The 20672-nt window shown below is 39.9% G+C and overlaps 1 protein-coding gene across 6 annotated transcripts; it reads left to right on the forward strand.

The window, feature by feature from the left end:
- Nucleotides 1–6388: 6388 nt before the first annotated feature.
- TBC1D7 (TBC1 domain family member 7) lies at nt 6389–16943 on the forward strand. 6 transcript variants are annotated; one of them, XM_003204743.5, is made up of 9 exons: nt 6389–6536; nt 7178–7376; nt 7492–7612; nt 8565–8645; nt 10297–10484; nt 11631–11768; nt 13038–13183; nt 15777–15906; nt 16664–16943. In XM_003204743.5, the coding sequence occupies exons 3-9, from the start codon at nt 7501–7503 to the stop codon at nt 16748–16750; spliced, it is 882 nt and encodes a 293-aa protein (XP_003204791.1). In that variant the 5' UTR covers nt 6389–6536; nt 7178–7376; nt 7492–7500; the 3' UTR covers nt 16751–16943. The 6 variants fall into 6 exon arrangements, with proteins under 6 accessions (XP_003204791.1, XP_010706645.1, XP_085076321.1 ...); XM_010708343.4 differs by having other exon boundaries at nt 7178–7294; XM_085220195.1 differs by having other exon boundaries at nt 6507–6536; nt 7270–7376.
- The last annotated feature ends 3729 nt before the right edge of the window (nt 16944–20672 follow it).

Here is a 20672-nt window from a genome sequence, read left to right on the forward strand (position 1 = left end):
TTATGCCAGATCGCTTTAATAGCAGAATGCAAATAGAAACCAGGCTGCTTGACTGCCAGAAATGTGCTTTTTTTCTCCCCACTGGATCAAAGATTGAGTGTACTAACTGTAGAATAATAAACAAGTCCAAAAGAAAAAAAAGAAAGGAATGAACGAAGGACAACAGTTTTAAGCTCTGTATTTCCACAAGAAAGGATGTACATGTAAGCAAACGTTTTGTAGGAGAGTGGAGGCCCCCTCCTCCAGACATCGATGCACAGTAACTCATGCTGCAGGAGTGGTGTATGCATAGTGTTAGAGAACCTTTCAGAGCCTGCTCCAATCTGTTTTATTAACTCTGCCTTTTGCAGCTAATCACGTCTTGCAGACGAAAGGCTTTTGCAGAAATTACCATGTCACATCCAGGCAATGATGACTGCCTCTCAATGCAACCGGCTTTGTTGCCTGCACAGATACGTTTCTCACAGTGAAACTCGAAAAAGCTCAATCCTACATTTCAGCCCTCAAGAATACAGAGATAGCTGGAAATTGAGCTTGACTTGTAGCACACTACATATTGTTTGGCGGTCTTTTTTCTCACTACTGTCTCTACACAACTAGATTTTATTTTTTAACATTTCAGTGGTGCTGTTTCTGTCTATGGTAAAAAAGGACTTACACTTCAGACTGTTCCAGGCTCTCCAGACTGCGAAGGAAGGTACAGAGAGCAGAAGACAGGACCAAGACAAAAAGCAGATTCACAAGAAATGCAGGGAACAAGAACGTTCCTGGGTGCTAAGGACCCACTCTCTATTCTGTGAATTTCTTAGAAACATTCCAAGCATGATTTTTGGCTAAGATCAACTTGTATTCTTCTGCAGCACAGTCTGAAGTTAGCACACAGCACAGACTATTCCCACTAAGCAAGTTGCTTATAACCCCCCCGCTTTTGGAGGTGATGAAGTTAATAACACGGTCACGGACCATATGCACCAATTGATGTTGGTGCCGAGAGAGTGGTGGTCCCAGGCACTTCATCTGCTGCTGTAGATGCAGTTTAGAGTTGGTAGAATTGGTGGATGTTGATATTACTAAACTACTGAGTTAAAACAATGAGTCTCTCTCTGTCCCAGAATGAGGCAATACAGGTATGAGCTGTGCCGAGCCGCTCCAGCACAATGCGATTTGATTGAAATTGACTATTTTACCATTCACTTTTCTGAGCCTTTTGCTTGCAGTTTCAAAACAGCAGAATCAAGTTTCAAAGCAGCAGGACACCCTGCCCTTCTGGCTTCAGAAACTTCTGGCTAGGAATAATTTCTGTTAGCACTACAGGAGGAACAGGGCCTCCGTGGAGAAAGGACTGAGTCACTCGCTGATTAGACAGAGCTATCCACCCACATTTGGCAAATATCTGTACTGCTTCACGTGTTTGAAGTGCCTTGTAAACACGAACGAGTCCCCACAGAATGAGCTGTGTGATCATCTCAGTTTGGCAGCTGGCAAGGCAGAGGCAGAGGAGAAGTTGGTGAGCTCATTCTCTGACAAATGTTGCTTTTCTCTGAATTACCTGGCGTTGTTTTCTTCTGAATTAGAAGTTCCCTCCCCCAGTAGCTGCACCCATCTATTTGGCATCACTGCCAAAGGACCCTCCAAATGCCCAAGATTGAAATTCTCATTCTAGACAGGGTACAACTTTAGGTTTTTATGAAATTCCTGCCTGCTTAGAAATACTCTTGCAAATAATAATATTTTTAAAACGCATAAAAAAAGGCAGTTTGGGTAGGATTTTCTCCTTTTATGGCCTGACTGATCTGAACTGTACAGCATCAAAAAAAGATCTTAAAACTGGAAGAACTGAAATTGCAGTCTGCAGTTTTAAAACACACACAGTAATCTTCATTTTTATGGCAGGAGCTCAGTGGCTTTACGAAAGAGGCACATACCATTCATTACCTTCACCTTGTCTTTTGGAAAACCAAAAAAAAAAAAAGGCATGCCATGTTGTTCAAGGCCACACAGAGCACATCCATGACATCCAGATATTAAATCCTGCTGCTTTAATTTCTAGTTCAATTTAAATAGTTCTTAAGCCTAATACAATCTCATTCATTATAATTAATATAATTAGTCATATATAATTAATGCCTAATAAGCTGCTGCCATTTGTGAATGCCAAATAAGCTAGTGTTGTCGGCACAGCCTAAGTTCAAATTTATCAGTTTAGGAAAGCTCTAGCAACACCAAAGCCAATGCCAACAGCTTTATTTAAGTGAACACATTTTATCTATGGAGGGGAAAGTGAGAGACACTGCACATTGATTTTAAAACCAAGCTTATAAAATTAGCAGCAATCTACGTGCTCACCAGGAAATCACTAAAATAATCAATTGGCTTGGACCATTTCTCTTGTACATTGCAAGGAAGGGAGTTAGAGGAGTATGTTTGCCTGCATCCTGCAGTTCGCATTGCTTAGTTTGGCAAAGATTTCTTGTAAAAAAAGAACCTTTACAGAAAATTCCTTTTATTTCCTGATGGCAACTTCTCAGTGCTAACAGCAGCAAATCATCATCTGGAGAGGCAGATGGCAATCATCTTACTGCAATTTGGGAATTTATGGGGTAAACTGTTCTGTGTTTTTACAGCTTCCCATTATTCTACAGGACAACAACCAAGCAGCAGGACATTGGCAGTACTTTTAATGACTATGGGAACATGGACCTAGACGGTCAGTATAGAAAACCACGATCAGGAGAGAGGTGGAGACTACTTTGTCCTATCACAAAACAAACATCACTCAGACATTCCAGTTTAACAGCTTGTCTTCATGCATTAAAACAAGCCTGGAAACCATGACTGATATAATTTAGAGTAATTAATTAGTTGCTTTTCAGTCTTTTAAACGAATGCGCCACAAAGCCCCCTGAGCTCCACTGAGATCAAAAGCCGGCTTGTGCACAAGGCTCTTGGTAGGCAGTCCTTTTGAAAGGAGGCGATTATGTGACAAATTATTCTTTGGGGGTACAACTGCTGGCTGTGCTGCATGGCTTCGGTGAGATCTGAGCCTTTCACCCCTCATTAGTGATCCAGAGAAGTCACTGGTTCTCCCTGTCGAGCTTAGGGCAGATACTTGCAATATGGCAACAGGACTTTTTCCATCTCTAGTCATACACGTAAAATCAAATACCTGATCCATATGCATGACCTCTTGATTATGACTCTCAAGGCCTATCACTTTAATTTTCCCAACATTTGTCTAAACTGACCAACACTTTTCCCCCTGTTATACACATCCCAATTAAAGAGCTACAAAGCAGAAGAAAGATGCTTTGAGACTATTTATTATCACATGGAGACCCAAATGTGCCATGCATACATACACTACAAAGCATGTTTTTGGTACTATTTAAAAACTCAGAACATTTTCAGTCAAAGCCATCAATTATGTCCTTTTAGTCAGCTACCAGTCAGACTGGTAGAAGAAGAATCGGGATGTGCACAATTGTGTATCTGATGTTAAGTAACAAATCCAAGTTATGTCTGGAATCCAGAAGACATCCTAAAAAATCACTAACACAGTCTTAAATAAATTCATTTACTACTGGAACAAGCAACTGCATTTTACTACTTTCTCAGTAATTGTCTTGTACTTTCCTTATGTGTCTGCAGACACCTCTGAAATGCTCTCACTCTCTATGAGAAATGGGAAAACAGAGAAGTAGGACATACGTGCACTCAGCATTCCAAGTTTAGCCACTCATCACGGTGTTTTCAGCCCCGTGGGCCTCTTCCTTGCTGCCATTCGAGGATATGAAATCGTGATTACAGAGTCAGAGTTTGTCTGCTTGGAGACAGACCTGGTTATTGTGCTGCCATGCTGAAATGAAAGGCTAAACTCCCTTTTGCTGCCCAAGAGTTTTATGATATTTTTATTACCCTAGAGTGATGTTGTTTTTTTCTGTCTCACTTCAACAAGAGATTAAATTGGGGACATTTATAGTTCTGACGTGCATTCTTCTCTCAGGTAGAATGTAAACAGAAGAATGATGTTGTTTTGGCCAGGAAATGGGACCAAACTTTTCTTGATCTGTTGATTTTCATGATGAAAAAGTGATGTGAATGTATAAGTAAATTGTCCTTTCCATTGGCACAGCTCTACTCCATTAACACAGCCCTGCTCACCAACTGTTCATGCTTCTGAAGAAACAGAAGCATCTTAGAAATCGTATCTTAGGAAAACTGAGATTACAAACTTATAACTCCTTTCTAAAACATGAATCACCTCCTACTGCAATAGGAACACGAGGTGGTGCTTCAGAAGGCTGAAAGCATACACTGCTTTTCTTACCCAGTGAAGATATTCTCAGGCAAAAGTACTACAAAGAAAAAAAAAGAAAAAAAAAAAAAAAGGTGCATCTTCAATTGGTTCAGAGCAAGCAAAGCCCACCTAAAAGCTGTTTTTATTTTTTGTAGGTAACAACATGCGTTGTGTCATCTTGCAAATGTGGACCTCTGTGCTGAGTAAAATCAATGTTCCATTGCTTTCCATTTTCATCTTCTTCTGATAAATTCACATAGCAAGGTATGCTTCCAGTGATTATCTGTAATTCCATTGATCAGTCATATATGAGAGAACAAAGCCCAGTACCCTTCCCAAGAGCTGCAATATTCAGCAGCATACCACTCCCATGTAATTATTCCAGCTTTAATAGCAAAAACATTGATTATCAAGAACCACGGGCACAATACAGTTCATATTTTGAACGAAAGAAAGCCACCAAAGTATTAGCAATGCCCATTTGTCTTCTCTCTCATGTGACTTTGTATGCCAGTGATTAATTCACTTGTGCAATACAGACACATCACTATAAAACAAACACATTACCACTCAAAGTAAGAGATAAAAGTGAGACATGCAGTACATCAGCAGGATAATAATTATTCTGGTTTTGCTATCTGCAGTAATTCCAAGCCAATTCCAAAACTGTACTGCTTTTATCTTCCATGTATGCTATCTTTTCTTATGTTATTGCACTCCAAAAGTTCAGCATATATGCTACCACGGTTTGGAGAGATGCCTAGGAAGGTATGATATACATCAGTCAAATGATTTTTCTTCCACTCAGCTGGTTGACACCTGCAGCTATTTGTGATGAGATTCTGCTTTCATTTACAATGCAACAAATAGATTCCATTAATAGGAATGAAGATATTTAACACCTCTAGCCAAAGGGCAAAAAAATCTTTTATTTGGGTTATGAAAGAGCGGGTCCAGAGGAGGGCCACTTAGATGATCAGAGGGCTGGAGCACCTCTCCTATGAAGAAAGGTTGAGGGAACTGGGCTTCTTTAGACTGGAGAAGAGAAGGCTCTGGGGGGACCTCATTGTGGCCTTTCAGTGCTTGAAGGGAGCGTATAAACAGGAGGGGAAATGGCTGTTTGCATGGGTTGATAGCGATAGAAGGGGGAATGGTTTTAAACTGAGACAGGGGAGGTTTAGGTTAGATATTAGGAGGGAGTTTTTCACACAGAGGGTGGTGAGGCACTGGAACAGGTTGCCCAAGGAGGCTGTGGATGCCCCATCCCGGGATACATTCAAGGCCAGGCTGGATGTGGCTCTGGGCAGCCTGGTCTGGTGGTTGGCGACCCTGCACATAGCAGGAGGTTGGAACTGGATGATCATTGTGGTCCTTTTCAACCCAGGCCATTCTATGATTCTATATGTCACGCCATCACCTGTGTGCTTGGTAACACTGATTCACAGCATATAGAGCCAATTAGCCATTTTCAGTGCAGGCGTATGTAGAAATTACAAAAAAATAAGGCTGTTAAAATAAGAAGGTCCAACTCTTTATAGAGCTGTCTTAAAACAATAATAATAACAGAAGCTTAGCCATCATTTTTTTCATTAAATGATGAATAATAATCATCCACATAATAATAACCGTTAGCAATTCATGCTAAGCCTGTGGCTTAAATTTCATTTGTGTTTTGAAAGCCTTGAATTGAATTATTTATTTCATAGCAATACGTGCTATGTGTATAGCAACAGTGACCGGGATGCTTGGTCGTGGTTTAGTGGGAAATATTGGTGACAGATGGCCGGTTGGACTGGATGATCTTGGAAGCCCGTTTCCAGCCTTGATGATTCTATGACTGATCATCTGTATTCTCGTGATACAGCCAGCCTCCAATAGCTCCAAAGAGCCATCTAGCGATGGAAAACAAAAAATCGCAAACCCACAGAGATGGCAGCAGGCTGCCACCTGCTGATGCGCGAGCAGCACTTCACTGAGCACAACTGCCTTGCTAACAGCGACGGGACGAGAGGAACGGCCTCAGGTTGTGCCAAGGGAGGCTCAGGATGGGTATTAGGAAAAAAATTCTTCTCATAAAGAGCTGTGAGGCACTGGAACGGGCTGCCCAGGGAGGCGGAACTGAGGACCGAGGACGCAGACGCCAGAAGCGGCAGCCCCGCCTCCACCCCTGTGAGCGCCAACCCGCCCCTCTGAGCGGGCGGTGCCTGCGCATGCGCCGTGAGGAGCCCGTCCTGCTACAGTAGGTGCTGCGGGCCGGTGGGTGGGTTCAGCATTCGGTCCCGCTCGCGTCCCTCTTCCGTTCGCCGGGCTCTCGGCCTCAACACGGCTTCCGTGAGCTGAGCCTGCGTGCTGCCCAGCGTGTCCCTGGCCTTACGTGTGCGGGCACAGGGGGACGGCCGGCTTCGGCTCTGCGCTGCCGAAAAGTATTCTGCTGTATGGTTTCTGGCCGGTCTGGGTTTGATCGTACAAAGCTGTGAAAAAGGACTTAATTTGAAAAAAAGAAAAAAAAAAAAAAAAACCACCAAAAAACAACACCACGACCAACTAGGCCTAGTTGATGTGGTGATTTGTTGCTAAAACGTGGTCTTTGTTGATGTCTGCAGATGCTTTGCTGCTCCTGTGCGTTTCGGTGTATTGAGGAGTAGATTAGTTTAACTGGAGGAGTCCTTCAGTCATAACAAGGCTGCTCCGCCAGATAGCCTGCCAACGTTGCTGCCATCACTGTCCTTAAAGGTTAAGGTCCTTTGTAACCCTTTGGATTAAAAATTAGAGCTTTGTTATATACACAAGCATGCAAGGGAGAACTGAGAATTGATATTTAAAAGGTGAAATGTAAGGAAAGACGTGGTACTCGCTGCAGCAGTTTACTGTTGTTTCCAGTATAGGGATGAGACGGTTGTGCCTCTCTAGTAATGGAAGGATAAACTCAAAACTGTGCCTGTGTCTGATAGCAACGTGAACATTTAATCCAGATCTGCAGCTTAAGAAGAGAGCTCGGTACGTTGCCTTGTTCTTCCCTGTCACCTCTGTGCTACTGAGGCCGACGTCAGTTGGCCCTTGTCTCTGCTTGCCTCGTCTGGTGAGTATGGAACCTGATGATTTTGTAACTTCTCTGCGTAACAGCTGTATGCAGTTTGGGTTTCTGTACCTTAGATTTTGCAACTCATAAGTTGAATTCTCCTTTTCTCCAAAAGGAATCAGCCATGGCCGATGACTCTCAAAGAAACTTCCGCTCGGTCTATTATGAAAAAGTGGGGTTTCGTGGAGTTGAAGAAAAGAAGTCATTGGAAATTTTGTTAAAAGATGACCGATTGGGCAAGTTGATTTCAATGTTTCCTCTATTACTTTGGTGATTTGGCATCTGGATGGGGAGGGAGTCATACATGGTGTATTGCTACTGTGCTTAGTGCACGTTAAAGTTTTACATCCTTTACCAAGGATTCTTTTTTCCATCTTTTTCCACCCTTCCCTTTTCATCTTTCAGTACAAGCAATCCCTTGAGTTTCAAGAATTTGAGAACCTGATTTTTAAAAAATATCAAACATCTGCATGCTTGGTGTTTTTTTTTCTTTTTTTTTTTATTCTCTCATTCTCTATGGTCAAGAAGCTTAAAGTTTTCTTTTTTTTTTTTTTTAATGAAAACAGTTTCTATCTGAAAATATATTGTCTCCTGCTGTTAATTCCATCTAACTTTGTAACATGATGGTTTTGTTATTGATGCTTATCTTTTATGAATGCCACATCTTTAATAGAATGGAAAGATAGATGTCCCTTTAGCAAAGTCCCTAATTGCTTTGAGATAGCAACACAGTTTACAAAATGCTTATAAAAATGGTAGTTTCTTCCTGATGAGACGTAGGGTAGCTTTAGTTGTATTGTAAATCAAGTCAGTGCAGGTTGCCCAAGGAGGATGTGGATGCCCCATCCCTGGAGGCAATCAAGGCCAGGCTGGATGTGGCTCTGGGCAGCCTGGTCTGGTGGTTGGCGACCCTGCACATAGCAGGGGGGTTGAAACTAGATGATCATTGTGGTTCTTTTCAACCCAGGCCATTCTATGATTCTATGATTTTTTTTCAGAGGAAATACTGTTGCAGTTTATTAGACACATTCTATTCTCAACTGAACAAGTGAAAGCATTTGTTAATAATATATCATGTAAGTGTGGATTTTGACCTGCAACTAAGTATTTGTCATATTTAGATAAGCAGAGACTCAAAACTGTTATTCTATTAAAACTTTTTTATCTTAAATTTTTCTTTCTCTACAGATATTGAGAAGCTTTGCACCTTCAGTCAGAGGTTCCCTCTCCCATCCATGTATCGTATGCTGGTGTGGAAGGTTCTTTTAGGTATGAAACAACATCTGAGTAAAGCAGTGATTAAGTTTAAAAAGCTTGGCAAACTATGCAAATGTATGTTTATGTTTTGGAGAAGTTGTGTTTTGCAAGATTTTGGTTTGAAGATTACTTCTGTTTTTGCTTCTGGCTTTAAATGATATTTGCTGTTTAAGAGGATATGAGCCAGAGAAAGTTTATAGCCCAGAAACAATGAAAAAAAACAAACAAACCCACGAAACATGCAGAGATTCTATTCTCCTTGGAGTTCGTTAATCATGTGATCAATTGAAAGGCGCTAATCACTTTTCACTAAGTGGTCAAGTGTGTTGGATTTACTGGATTTGAGACCATGACACTCGGAGACAGGGCAGATTGTGGAGGGTCCCGGAGTTCTGACTCACAAAAGGTATCAAGAGAGGTTTTCTTAGAGGGCCGAATGTAAGCAACACTGCCAAATTGAGTGTGAAATAGGGTGCATGACTGAATCTTTGGAAGAGAAAGGTGATCTACTGTCTTGTTGACCTCTCATTCAGGTGTGACTCAGGATGGTGTTGAGGCTGAAATAGTTTATAGACATGCCAGTGTTAAGATTCTTTTCTGTCTTCTCTGCTTAAGAAAAGCAGTTGGCAGTGTGTAACGTAACACAGATGCGTTGGATCACATAAAAATGTCTTGCTCCATCACAGCTTTTGCAGTGCAAATAAGTTTGTCGTTGGGAAATAAAGGATAAGTTACTGTCATGCTTGATACTAAAGCATGTCATGGTTTAACACTTTGACAGCAATTCCTCCCCCTCCCCCTTCCCTTTCAAATGAAATACGAAAGCAGCAGGTAGCCTGCTTTAAGAGTGAGTTTTGAAGAATGTCTTGTTCTCATGGGTTTTTACAACAGGCAGAATTCTGCTCCATTGGTGATATGAAAATGGTGTTTTTTCATTTTGATGTTTCTCAGATCTTCTTTCTACTGTAGCCAGTGACAGCTTTGTTGTGAGCATTGCAAGATTCAGCTTTGAGTTAGAATCACAGAATCACAGAAAGGCCTGGGTTGAAAAGGACCACAATGATCATCTAGTTTCAAACCCCCTGCTGTGTGCAGGGTCACCAACCACCAGACCAGGCTGCCCAGAGCCACATCCAGCCTGGCCTTGAATGCCTCCAGGGATGGAAAAGGAAACAATGAAATGCCGAGTGTTTCTTCTGGATGTCAGAAACAATTTTGTTTTCTCTGCCTCTTTACTTGGATATATATGTATCTATTTGCTCTGTCTAGAAAACTATTTATGTTGTGCTGAGAAAGTCAAAAGCCCTGCATCAAAAGGTGCTTGGATGGTATTCTTAAATTCTAATCTGCAGTTGGTTCAACCACGTGGTTGATTTTGCTTCTAGGTGTGATTTTAGAGAGGATTAATTTCTATAACACGGTGTGCAAAGGTGTTTCCAGCAGAGATCTAACATCAAATGAAGTAATAAAACTGTAATGTATAGCATCTTTGCATTAGTTAATTGTATGTATATTCTCTGCCGGGTCCTACATTTCCACAGGCTGGAGTGTTAGTAGGAACTGAAGTTAGGCAGATCTCTTGGAAAGAGAGTTTTGATGTTTTTTCTCTTTATGGATGCTTTTCTTTTTTCTTCATTATTATTATTATTATTATTATTTTTAGGAATTATTCCTCCTCACCATAAATCTCATGCTTTGGTGATGAACTACCGGAAGGAGCAGTACTGGGATATCCACCATGCTCTTCATGTAATTCGTTTTATCAATGACTCTACCCCACAGGTAGATGTTTTCCTTCGCATACATCAACTGGAATCAGGCAAATTGCCTCGAAACTTGGCTTATCCTTTGGTAAGTTTCCATTCTAATAGTATTTGAGTCGTAGAATTATAAAATCACCAGGTTGGAAAGGACCTATAAGATCATCTAGTCCAGCTGTTCACCTATCATTACTTCCCTCTAAGCTACTAAAGCATATCTTGCAGCACCTCATTTAAATAATTTAAAAATTTTAAAGTAATTTGCTTTTAAATCCAGATATTAATATTCTGCTTTCCTTTTTCTGTTAGTCTGAACTGATCTGGGTCTGTCATATAACTCATGTACTCTCTGGTTTACAGTATGCTCTCTCATGGGTAAAGCAGGTTTGTATTTTGTGTCTGTAGTGTGATTTGTGGGCTTCGTATATAAGCCTCTGTAAAAGAAGAGGTGATGAAAGGGACCATGAACTTTCTGAAGCAGACATTACCTTATATTTTACGTTCACTTTCCGTGCTCACTCGAGCCCAGCCTTATTACTCTTCATCTGTAGAAAAGAGTGTATCTATAGAATAGTTAGCTCAACTCTATCCTGTGTGCAGTTACACTTAGAACTGTGTTTTAGGCATCCTGATACTTCTTGTACCAAGGATCTTTTCTTCTGGAGAAAATGAAATAGTGCGCCTATCACACACTTCTAGACTTGTATTGTGGGGAATAAGAGTATCATCATCTGGAAAAGTTGCTTATTTGTCTCTGGGAAGGTGTTTTATCTCAAATCAAATAAATAAGATGAAGGTAGGGATACAGCTCATGGCTGTCTTCTTTTCTTCTGTAATTAATATCCATGACAATGGTGTTTGAGGTGCCTGTTTGGCAAGGGAAAGGGAAAAAAAAAAAAAGTGGGTTGTAGAAATAGGAATATTGCAGTGCCATCAGGAGATGAATTCTCATTTGAGAATATTTGGGAACTTTGAATCAGAGTTGATCCAAACTCCTATTGTATGGTTTGTTTTAAAAACAAGACAAATCTTATTTGTTCTTCTTTATTAGATATCTGTCACCATAATGCAGCTGTTTCCCAGTGCTTTATTTATAAATATGTCAGGGACAGCTGGCATCTCTCTTTATATACTTAGATTCCATTCTCTTTTTGCGAAGAGCAGGGAAAAGGGATGTACAAATAATGTAAGTCTAATTCTACTGCGTAGTTAGTTTGTTTTTCACTTTGTTTTCCAGGAACCAGAAGATGAAGTGTTTCTTGCAATTGCTAAGGCAATGGAGGAAATGGTGGAGGATCCTATAGAATGCTACTGGCTTGTCAGTTGCTTTGTGAATCAGCTTAACAGCAAGCACAAAGATTCATTACAACAACTAGTAAGGATAAAATACTTTTGTGTGTGTGTGTGTGTGTGTGTGTGAGAGAGGAAAACTGTCAGAGGGAAAGAAGTAAATAAGTCATGGAAGCCTTCTGAGCTTCTGATGCCTTCTGAGCATTCTGGTAGTCACAATGAATAGAGACAGCTGGAGTGTCAGAGGCATTACCTGTGGATTCTGTCCTGGCAACAGTTCTAAGAGGAAGGAGCAGTGCTTTTGGAATTGTGATTGTATTATCTGATAGGACACTTTGCCTAATGTAACATTAGAAAAAAATTAGTTTTGTTTGCTACATTATAGTTCTCAATTACAGTTTTTTTAAGCTTAGCTGAAGCTTACATTGCATTTAGATGAGTTACGTTTCTCAGTCACTTTGGAATTTTGTTTAAAACAAAGATGTAAAAAGCTTAAGAACATTTAGATTCATGTCTGCTGCTTTGCTGGCTTGTCCTTAAGAGTCCAATACTGCTCACCCAATACTGGGTGATAATGAGGCAAAGCACAGCTGTTTTTCTAGAAGCTATGTGCCTCAATTACACAGGGAGTATCCCTGAGTTGTCACTGTAATATGCACACTGTACCAAGACTGATGGATAAAGGAAGTGGTTTTTTTTCCTTGACAACTATATTAACTCCTTATTTCATTATGACAAAAAGTGTAAAGACACTCCAGGATTTATGAAAACATGCATTGTGTTACATTAGAGCTTGAGCAAAATGATAACCATTCACATTTTTAAGCCTATTTGTGTGCTCATCTGTTGCCCTTTCTATACATGCTGTGCTTTTAAATAGTAAATAAATGCCCAGCTTTTTATTTATTGTGCAGGGATTTAGTCTGAAAATTGATTTTCTTGTTTTTGGTGCATCGTGTGTAGGTTGTTATGATGTGTGCTAAGGTAATTAGCTTCAAGGTGGATGAAACTCAGTGTTACTTGTGAGGACAACAGTAATTAGTGCAGCGTGAATCTCTGCATTACCTTAAGCCCTCCAACACCTGCATTAGGGAAGAGTGCATGTATATTTTTGAAGTCCTGCTGGTGGTCAGCAATTTAAGGAACCTGGGGCTGTTTATTGAGTGAGTTTATTCAACGAGTTAATTTCAGAAATCAACAATACTTCTATTTTGGAACACTGTTTTTACTTAAAATAATGCAAATCCATGATTTAAACATGTCTATGCTTACAGGATTTTGAAGGTACATCTTGTTTTACAGTGTAAGAGCGTGCAGCAGGGAATTATCTAAACTTTTGCACTTCCTTTCTCAGCCAAAAATTCTGGAGCAGTATTTAAACATTGAAGACAATAGGCTTCTGATGCATCTGAAGGCGTGTGCTGCGATGAGCAAGCTCCCTTATGATCTCTGGTTTAAGAAGTGTTTTGCAGGCTGTTTACCTGAGTCCAGTTTACAGAGGCAAGATTTTTTTTTTTTTTCTTTCTGTTTGTAATTCCATAGTAATTTTAAATTGTTGTTACCGCGTGCATTTTACCTGTTGTGTAGTTTTGGAGTTAGCTTCATTGCTGACTTGGAAATGATATAATTTTGTTTTGATCTATTTGTTACTGATACAAGATAAGCTGTTTGTGATCACTTCTAGCAAGGAAGGAGATGAATATAGCAATTTATTCTGTTAGGCACTTCTCACCTCCTAGGATTTAGAACTTCTGATCCCCTGTTAGTGATAGATAGCAGAAAGGAGTCAGTTCTCAGGCTCTTAAACTGAAATCCTTGCTTAGGGAGCAATGGTTATACTGTATCATTATCAGATGAAATAGATTTTGGTAATGTTTATTTGAACAAAACAATATTAGGGCACGTTTAGCAACACTAGGTTAATAAAGTCCTTATTCTGCAGTTTGCAGTTTCAGCATTACCCTGTGTGCTTGTTGTTACGTGGCAGGTTATGCCCACCAAGCACCTGTAAGCAGTCTATTCTGTGTTGTGGCTCCATAATACGGAGTTTAAAAGCTTTTACTCTTGTTTTAGCTACAGAATCAGAGCACTGGAACTTCTGGTGGCACAACAGTTCTATTTACCAACAATTTGTATGACAACTTGATAGATGTGCACTTTGCCTTTGCCAGTTTAGGTTTCTAAATTATTCAGTTGTAATCAAAATGGCCATATTTGCTAAGGAAATAACATACTTTGTGGGCAGCGTGTGACAGATGAACTTAATTAATGCTTGGAGATTCAGTTTGGATCAGAATCTGAAAGCCCAAATGCTTATCTGAAATGCATCCAAATGGCAGTATTAGAACTGCTGAGAACTGCAAACAGCTCCCCAGCTCTCCTGCGAGTTTTACTTAATTTTTCAAGTGACAGCTGATTTGAGCGTGGTGTTTTATGATTTAATTTAACTTCTGATTTAATACTGTATTTCTTAGAGAGGTTGCTTGCTATGTCTAAGTTGTAGCCCTCTCTGGCAGGCAGCAAAATTGAAATTTCATCTTTTTTTTTCTAAGATGTACAAGATTTGTGTACACTGTACAGAAATTTTATCCAGTAATGGTGAGACGGATTCCTGTATTCCTGACAGGGGTTGTCATTTGGTGTATGTACTTTTACAGTGCCACTCCTGTGCTTAACCCTAGCTAAAAATTGCACATCAATTTATTTTAAGTGGATTTGGGAACTAATGTAGAGTGCTTTCATGTAGAAACTTCCTTTGAGCTTATGCAGTGTTTTTGCTCTGCTTGCCCTGATGAAACTGACAAAAATGTGACTTGAGTCAGAGTTTGAAAAGTAGACACATATAACAGCAGCAAAAATTCCATATTATGAATTAAGAAAGACTTTGCTTAAAGGTGTGATAGGAACTCTCATCTGGCCTTTGAAGCTCATTATGCCTGCATTGTGTTCTCATGGCACTCCAGGCTGAAGTCCAAGTTCTTCCAAGAGCAAAGGTCATGCCAAAATGGAATTGTCTTTTGAAGAAACACACCTGCAGATCCAAGTTTATAGGTGGGCTGGAGGAGATGTTTTCCACTTAACTGTATTCAGAGATTATAGAGAATGGTGTGTGATCTCTGTCTCCTGTGGTTTTATTTGAAAGGAGAAACGCTTTCCACAAGTACCTGGATGGATTAAAGAAAGCTAATCCTCAGAAGGTCTTTCTGACACGGCTCTTAAATGTGAAGAACTGAAAATAATGCAGGAACATTAAAGCTGCCATCTGACAGATGGTCTCACACCGGTTTTGGATAATCTTTCATCCCCTGTCTGTTGAGTTGGGCCTGAAATAGAGCTGCTGGATGAAGGGTGGTTTCAAATTGTTGCAGGCTGTTTTTGTACTGTGAATCTCTTCCAGTAGTTACAGAGGTTCTGTTGCTAAAGAACGTGCATTCTGTGAATGCCTGGTCTTCTGGTTTCCTTAAAACTGTGAGCACCAGGCCTGGCTCTTACAGGAGGTAGAAGTGCTTTGTAGTTCTGAGAGAGTCTGTGCACAGTGGAATGAGATGCAACACTTGAATTTGGTACAAGGAACAACTATTAAACATTATGGACAGAATCTTGCTGATAATTACATCTTCTAGAGAAATGACTTGGAATGTTTTGCTGCTTGAGATGTAGTGATTGAGGATTTCATTCTTCTGAATGTTCAGTTACCTGATTATTTGAAGAATCTCACTATTAAGCATGCTAGCAAATTGTTTCCTTTTTTTGCACTAGGAAAAATTCTCACCCTTACCAGACCATATGGAATAGTTGTTACAGTTCAGGCTGTTAAAACATGATTTGCCTTTTGCACTTGTGCTTGTAAGCAGTTCCATTTCTAAACAAGGACATGCCATCTTAATACATTTGCTTCCCATCACTCAGTACAGATTGAGGAACTGATAAAATGTCTTTTATTGACTGTGACCTGAATAATTCAATATACTAATTGCTACTCAGGAAAACAATCTGAAAAAGATAATTGCACAAACGCTGTTCTAGCAGATATACAGGCAGGTAAGGACTACAGTAATGCTTGGTGATTCCTTTATCATTTTTTTTTTTCCAGGGTTTGGGACAAAGTTATCAGTGGATCCTGCAAAATTCTTGTTTTTGTTGCTTTGGAGATATTGTTAACCTTTAAAATGAAGATAATCACACTGGCCACTGCAGAAAAGATCACCCAGTTTTTGGAAAATGTAAGTGAAATGTAATACTTTACTCTGTGCTGTGTAATTACCTCACGTGGCCCATAAAAATGTCTTTTGGCCTCGGTCATTTGTTGTTTTAAACATACCAGAAGAAGGGATGAGAGGAATAGTTTCTTCAGCAGGTAAGGCTTCCATAGAATGAAAGGATTGTAGGCTATAGGTAACATGTTATTTATGTTTGTGCAGATTTGACACCATTCCTTGTGATAATAACGTTTGTTTTTTTCCTGTGAAAATAAGCATGGATGAAGTTGGATTAATTTTTCCAGACCCTCTTACCAGGACTGGTGTCTTGCACCCCTCCTGTTCCTTTTCTGGGCATGAACCTGTAGGCTCAGGGCATGCTTTTTGTTGTTTTGGTGTTGGGATCTTAAACCTAGCCCTGAACTTTCCCTTTGTGGAAAGACATGAGTGTGACAACAGGGTTGTAGAATCCTCACGTGACCTAGGGTAGCTGGATTGGAGGAGTTTATGGTCATGGATGGGCCATTGTAAGTCCTGTCTGATGACAGATGAGGGGTGTAAAGTAAGAGAACCTTGGGTTCTCCTGTTCTGTAAATAAGTGTTGTGTCTAAAGCTTGAGGGTGCTTCTAGGATGTGAGGGATGCTAGGGCAGGGAGGTGGGACTGTAGTTTCTCTTTGTATGAAGAGATGAAACTTGAATTGGAGATCCAAAATCTGTATTTAAAATGAAACAGTCAACATAAAATGCACTGACAAGGCATCTTAACTCAATCTTTTGTAGATTCCTCAAGATAACACTGATGCTATTGTCAGCAAAGCTGTAGATCTGTGGCGCACACACTGTGGGACTCCAGCACACTCTGTCTGAGAACTTTCTTCATTTATGACAGCTTGGAAAAAAAAACAAAAAACATTTACAAAAGTTTCCTCTTACTACTGTTCTTCCTCTTTGTGGTATAATGTTCTTCATTTCCTCTCCAATTCAAAGATGCTATTAAAGCATTTCATGGCTTAGGGATCAATGTGCAAATATTTTTCAATAAATATGGATGGAGTGAAAATACTGAGTGGTGATATGATTATGCCTAGGGCATTTTAATCCAGCCAGCTACACTATTCTGATTGCACAGTGTGTTCTAAGGCTTTTGGGGAAGTAAATCTAACTCCTGGAGCAAGGTAAGCAGGCTGACTTGTAGAAGATACTTCTGTATGCCAGCTTATACTTGATAGAACTAGTTACTACTTGGAGGTGAACGTGTGGTATCTTTTATTTTGCTGGAACTCGGTGAACAAAACACATTTCTTTGCTGGAAATTTAACAGTGCTCTATCAATACCATAGATTTGTAGGTAAATGCAAAAGAGGCATCACAAATTTGAGGCAGAGAAAGACATCACAATGACCAGGTGAGTCGTATTTTTCTGAAACATCTTAGAAGTGCTTTCTTCCTGTCTGCCAATGACCTGTCTATGGCTGTACTTTGTTTGTGCTCAGTGAAAAATGCTCTTGAAAGGTGCTCAGTGGTTTGGCCAAATTAAATATTACTCTGCAAATAATGAAGAGCTTTTCTTTCTCTTAAGTTTGTAGTCGATACTGCAATCTTAAGGTTTGACAAAGGAGGAGGCATCTTTGGAGTGTCTGGGTATTTGGATAGTAGATGTACTAAAGAATTATTATTTGGAAAGAAAACATTGCTATGTGTAAAGTAGGAGCTTTGGCCACCTGCTAGTTTTATAATGGCAAAATGATGTGGCCAGCAAGTCCACATCTCATTTAGGTTCATGATTTGAAATGTTTCTAAGGGAGGTTGTGTCTGGGATGGGACCTGTCCTGTTCAGCTTCTATATCAGTGATGTAGGAGAAGTGATGGAGTGCTTATTCCATTTAACGTTTGCAGATGAAACCAGACTGAGTGTTGATTATCAGGTGATACAGCAGTGGCAGGACTGTGGATGTAAGCTGAAATGAGAGGGTTTTCAGGTAGGCTATTGGGAAAAATTTTTCCCCCATGAGGACAGTCAAGGAGGAGTAGATACAGCTCATAGAAACTGTACAGTTTCCACTTCTGGGAGATTTCCAAGTTCCAACTGGTCATGTTCCTGAGCAATCTGGTCTTATCCCTTAGCAGGCCTTGCTTTGAGCAGCAGGTTAGATGAGAGACATGCAGAAGTCCTTTCCAGCCTGATTTACCCTGTGATCTGTCCTATACTGAAGTGTAACTTTAGGCAAGTATGGAAGAAATCAGTGAAAGGAGTAATTATAATTCAGAATTACAGGCAAGTAATAAAAAATACCACTGAGCATGATGCAGGGACTACATAGATATTTCATATTTACTGCATTTATTTGTTGTGGCTTGAATTTGTTGTTGTTTTATGCTTGTTTGGTTTAGTTTTAAAAATAAGTTAGATGCAGAAATGTAATTTATGATGCAGGTAAAACAGAGTGATTGGCCACAGGTACAGGTTGCTGGAGAACTAATCCTTGTAAAAGTGTAAAATTACATTTCTACACCTCATATAGATCACAGAATCATATATTTTGATATACTTTGCTTAGTTATTCGACTAAGAGGTGCATCTATGCCAAGTACATTTGCTACTCCTGTGTATTTAGTATGCAGACTAAATGCAGAGTGTATTTAGGGCAGACTTCAGATGCTATAGACATTTGAATTTGTTTTAAACTAGGTCAGGTTAGCTAACCTTCCAACAGGTTGGCTGGGGAAGTGTGGAGCTCAGCTCAGGTTATAGGAAAGAACCTGGTGAGATGATCTCTGTGAGATTCTGAATGCTGCCCTTAGTGCTCCTGAAATGCCTGAGTCTACCCCGTTCAGGAAATGCATGTTTGTGTCTGCTTTGAAAGCCACTGCTGTGTCTGCATTGTAGTGTAGTGTAATCCATTCAGCTCACTTCAAAAAGGAGCTTGTTTTTCTACAGCAGGTGTGAAAGCTGAATGATGTGGTTAAGAAAGAGTGTATATGTTCTGTGAATAACAGCACTACTTTCTGTACCATTCAGTGCACAAGTTTTTCAAATAAGCAGCAGTGGAGTCAGAGAGTGCTTATTTGAACATTTTTCCCTTAGGATGCACAGCTTACAACAAGTAAGTTATGTATGCATTATTCAAGCCTTTACACTGCAGATTACTAAAAAAAACCCCGCTCACACAAAAAACAAAAACCAAGCACTGATGACACAGAAGGTGTTTAGCAGTTTCAGTGCTGAAAGGGAATCAATAACTCATACTCTGTGAAGAGAGAAGCCCTGAATCAAGATTAAAAGTGCCACTCAGTGTTTCTGCTTTCAGACTAGTCAGAGCATATTCCTCCAATCACTATTGGACTGAGGGCTGCAAATTTTTTTTTTTTTTAAACTTTTTGCTTTTAATTTAGAGAATCCTTCTCAATCAGTGGGTAGACCCTGGAGCTGCTCTGACAGGCACAGAATTGGCACAGAATCACAGACTGGCTGAGGTTGGACAGGACTGCAGCAGGTCATGATTTAGCAGAGGGTTGTTACAGTTAGGGTAGTATGGTTAGGTTGTGATTGGACTTGTTGATCTTTAAGGTCTTTTCCAACCTGAGCAATTCTATGATTCTATGCAAAGAAATATTTCTATAACCAAATACATTATTTATTCTGGACTATGCTGAAGAAAGGAAGTTCTCCAGAGAATAAATAATGGCTCATCTCCATGCTGCTTTCACTGATCTTAGTAGATGTTTGTGTATATCTTAATCTGCAGCTTTTACTTTGGATTTGTGAAGCATATAGTTTATGAAAAAAAAACAAAACAAAACCAAGCCTTACTGACTTCTTAAAAGGTTGAAAGTTTGAGTGTGGCTAACTAATTTGTTTTTAGTGATGTCTGCTCAGTTGAATGTAATACTTTAGTTCTGAAGCCTGCTTTGTAAGAGAATGGGAGAACAGTAAACTGTGAATTGTCACTGTTCCCATCATGTAATGAGCAGATTTGAGTTCAAAGTAAGGGTCTTTATAGTCCCAGTTTAGAACAGAGTCTGCTTTTGGGAAGTGGGGAGAAGTTTCTCTCACAGGGGGGTGAGGTACAGGCTGCCCAGAGAAGCTGTTGGGTGCCCAATCCCTGGATGGTGTTCAAGACCCCGTTGGATAAAGGTTGGTCTAGTGAGAGGTTTCCTTGCCTGCTGCAGAGGGCTTGGAACTAAACAGCCTTTAAGGTCCCTTCCAACCAAACCATCCTGTCATTCTATGATATGTTTGCTGCTAACGTTTGCTCTTTGTCCTTTTGCACTAAAGCACTGCAATAAATACAGTTTCTAGATGTACATTTTTAGTGGACAATCCCAATTTGGTCACTTTACTACAGATTATTGTTGTTACAGTTTCCTTTCAGTTTCACATAGTTGTGCACCCTACTGAAATCTCTAGCTAAGTAATTCAAGGAAAAGGGTTAGCTTTCAAATTTGTTTTCTTTTCACCCAGTGTCTTTACAGGAGTGTGCTGATGAGTCATCTGACAGTCATTTTTCTTCTTTCCTGAGAACCTTGAAACTTAATTTTTTTTTCTTTATTTACGTTATTTCTGCTCAACTGGCTGAGTATGTAACTGCTTACCACCCACTTGTTTCTCCATACAGAACTAGCAGCTTAGTTGTATTTTTTTCTTTCTTTTTCTTTCCCCAGAGATGATAGAAACAATGCTGGAGCACTCACTTTGGAGAGCGAAAGCCCCTCCCTCTTCTTCCCATGTCAAATATCTTTGTGGACTTTGCAAACAAGAAAAACAACTTTGCTTTTGTCCAGTTCCCCC

Source organism: Meleagris gallopavo, chromosome 3 (assembly GCF_905368555.1).
Source record: "Meleagris gallopavo chromosome 3, MGAL_WU_HG_1.1, whole genome shotgun sequence".
NCBI lineage: Eukaryota > Metazoa > Chordata > Aves > Galliformes > Phasianidae > Meleagris > Meleagris gallopavo.

Coding starts and splice junctions, on each gene's coding strand:
- TBC1D7 (XM_003204743.5), top strand. CDS start 7,501: ATGGCCGATGACTCTCAAAGAAACTTCCGCTCGGTCTATTATGAAAAA. Junction 8,646..10,296: donor GGTGTGGAAGGTTCTTTTAG/GTATGAAACAAC, acceptor TATTATTTTTAG/GAATTATTCCTCCTCACCAT. Junction 11,769..13,037: donor AAGATTCATTACAACAACTA/GTAAGGATAAAA, acceptor TTCCTTTCTCAG/CCAAAAATTCTGGAGCAGTA.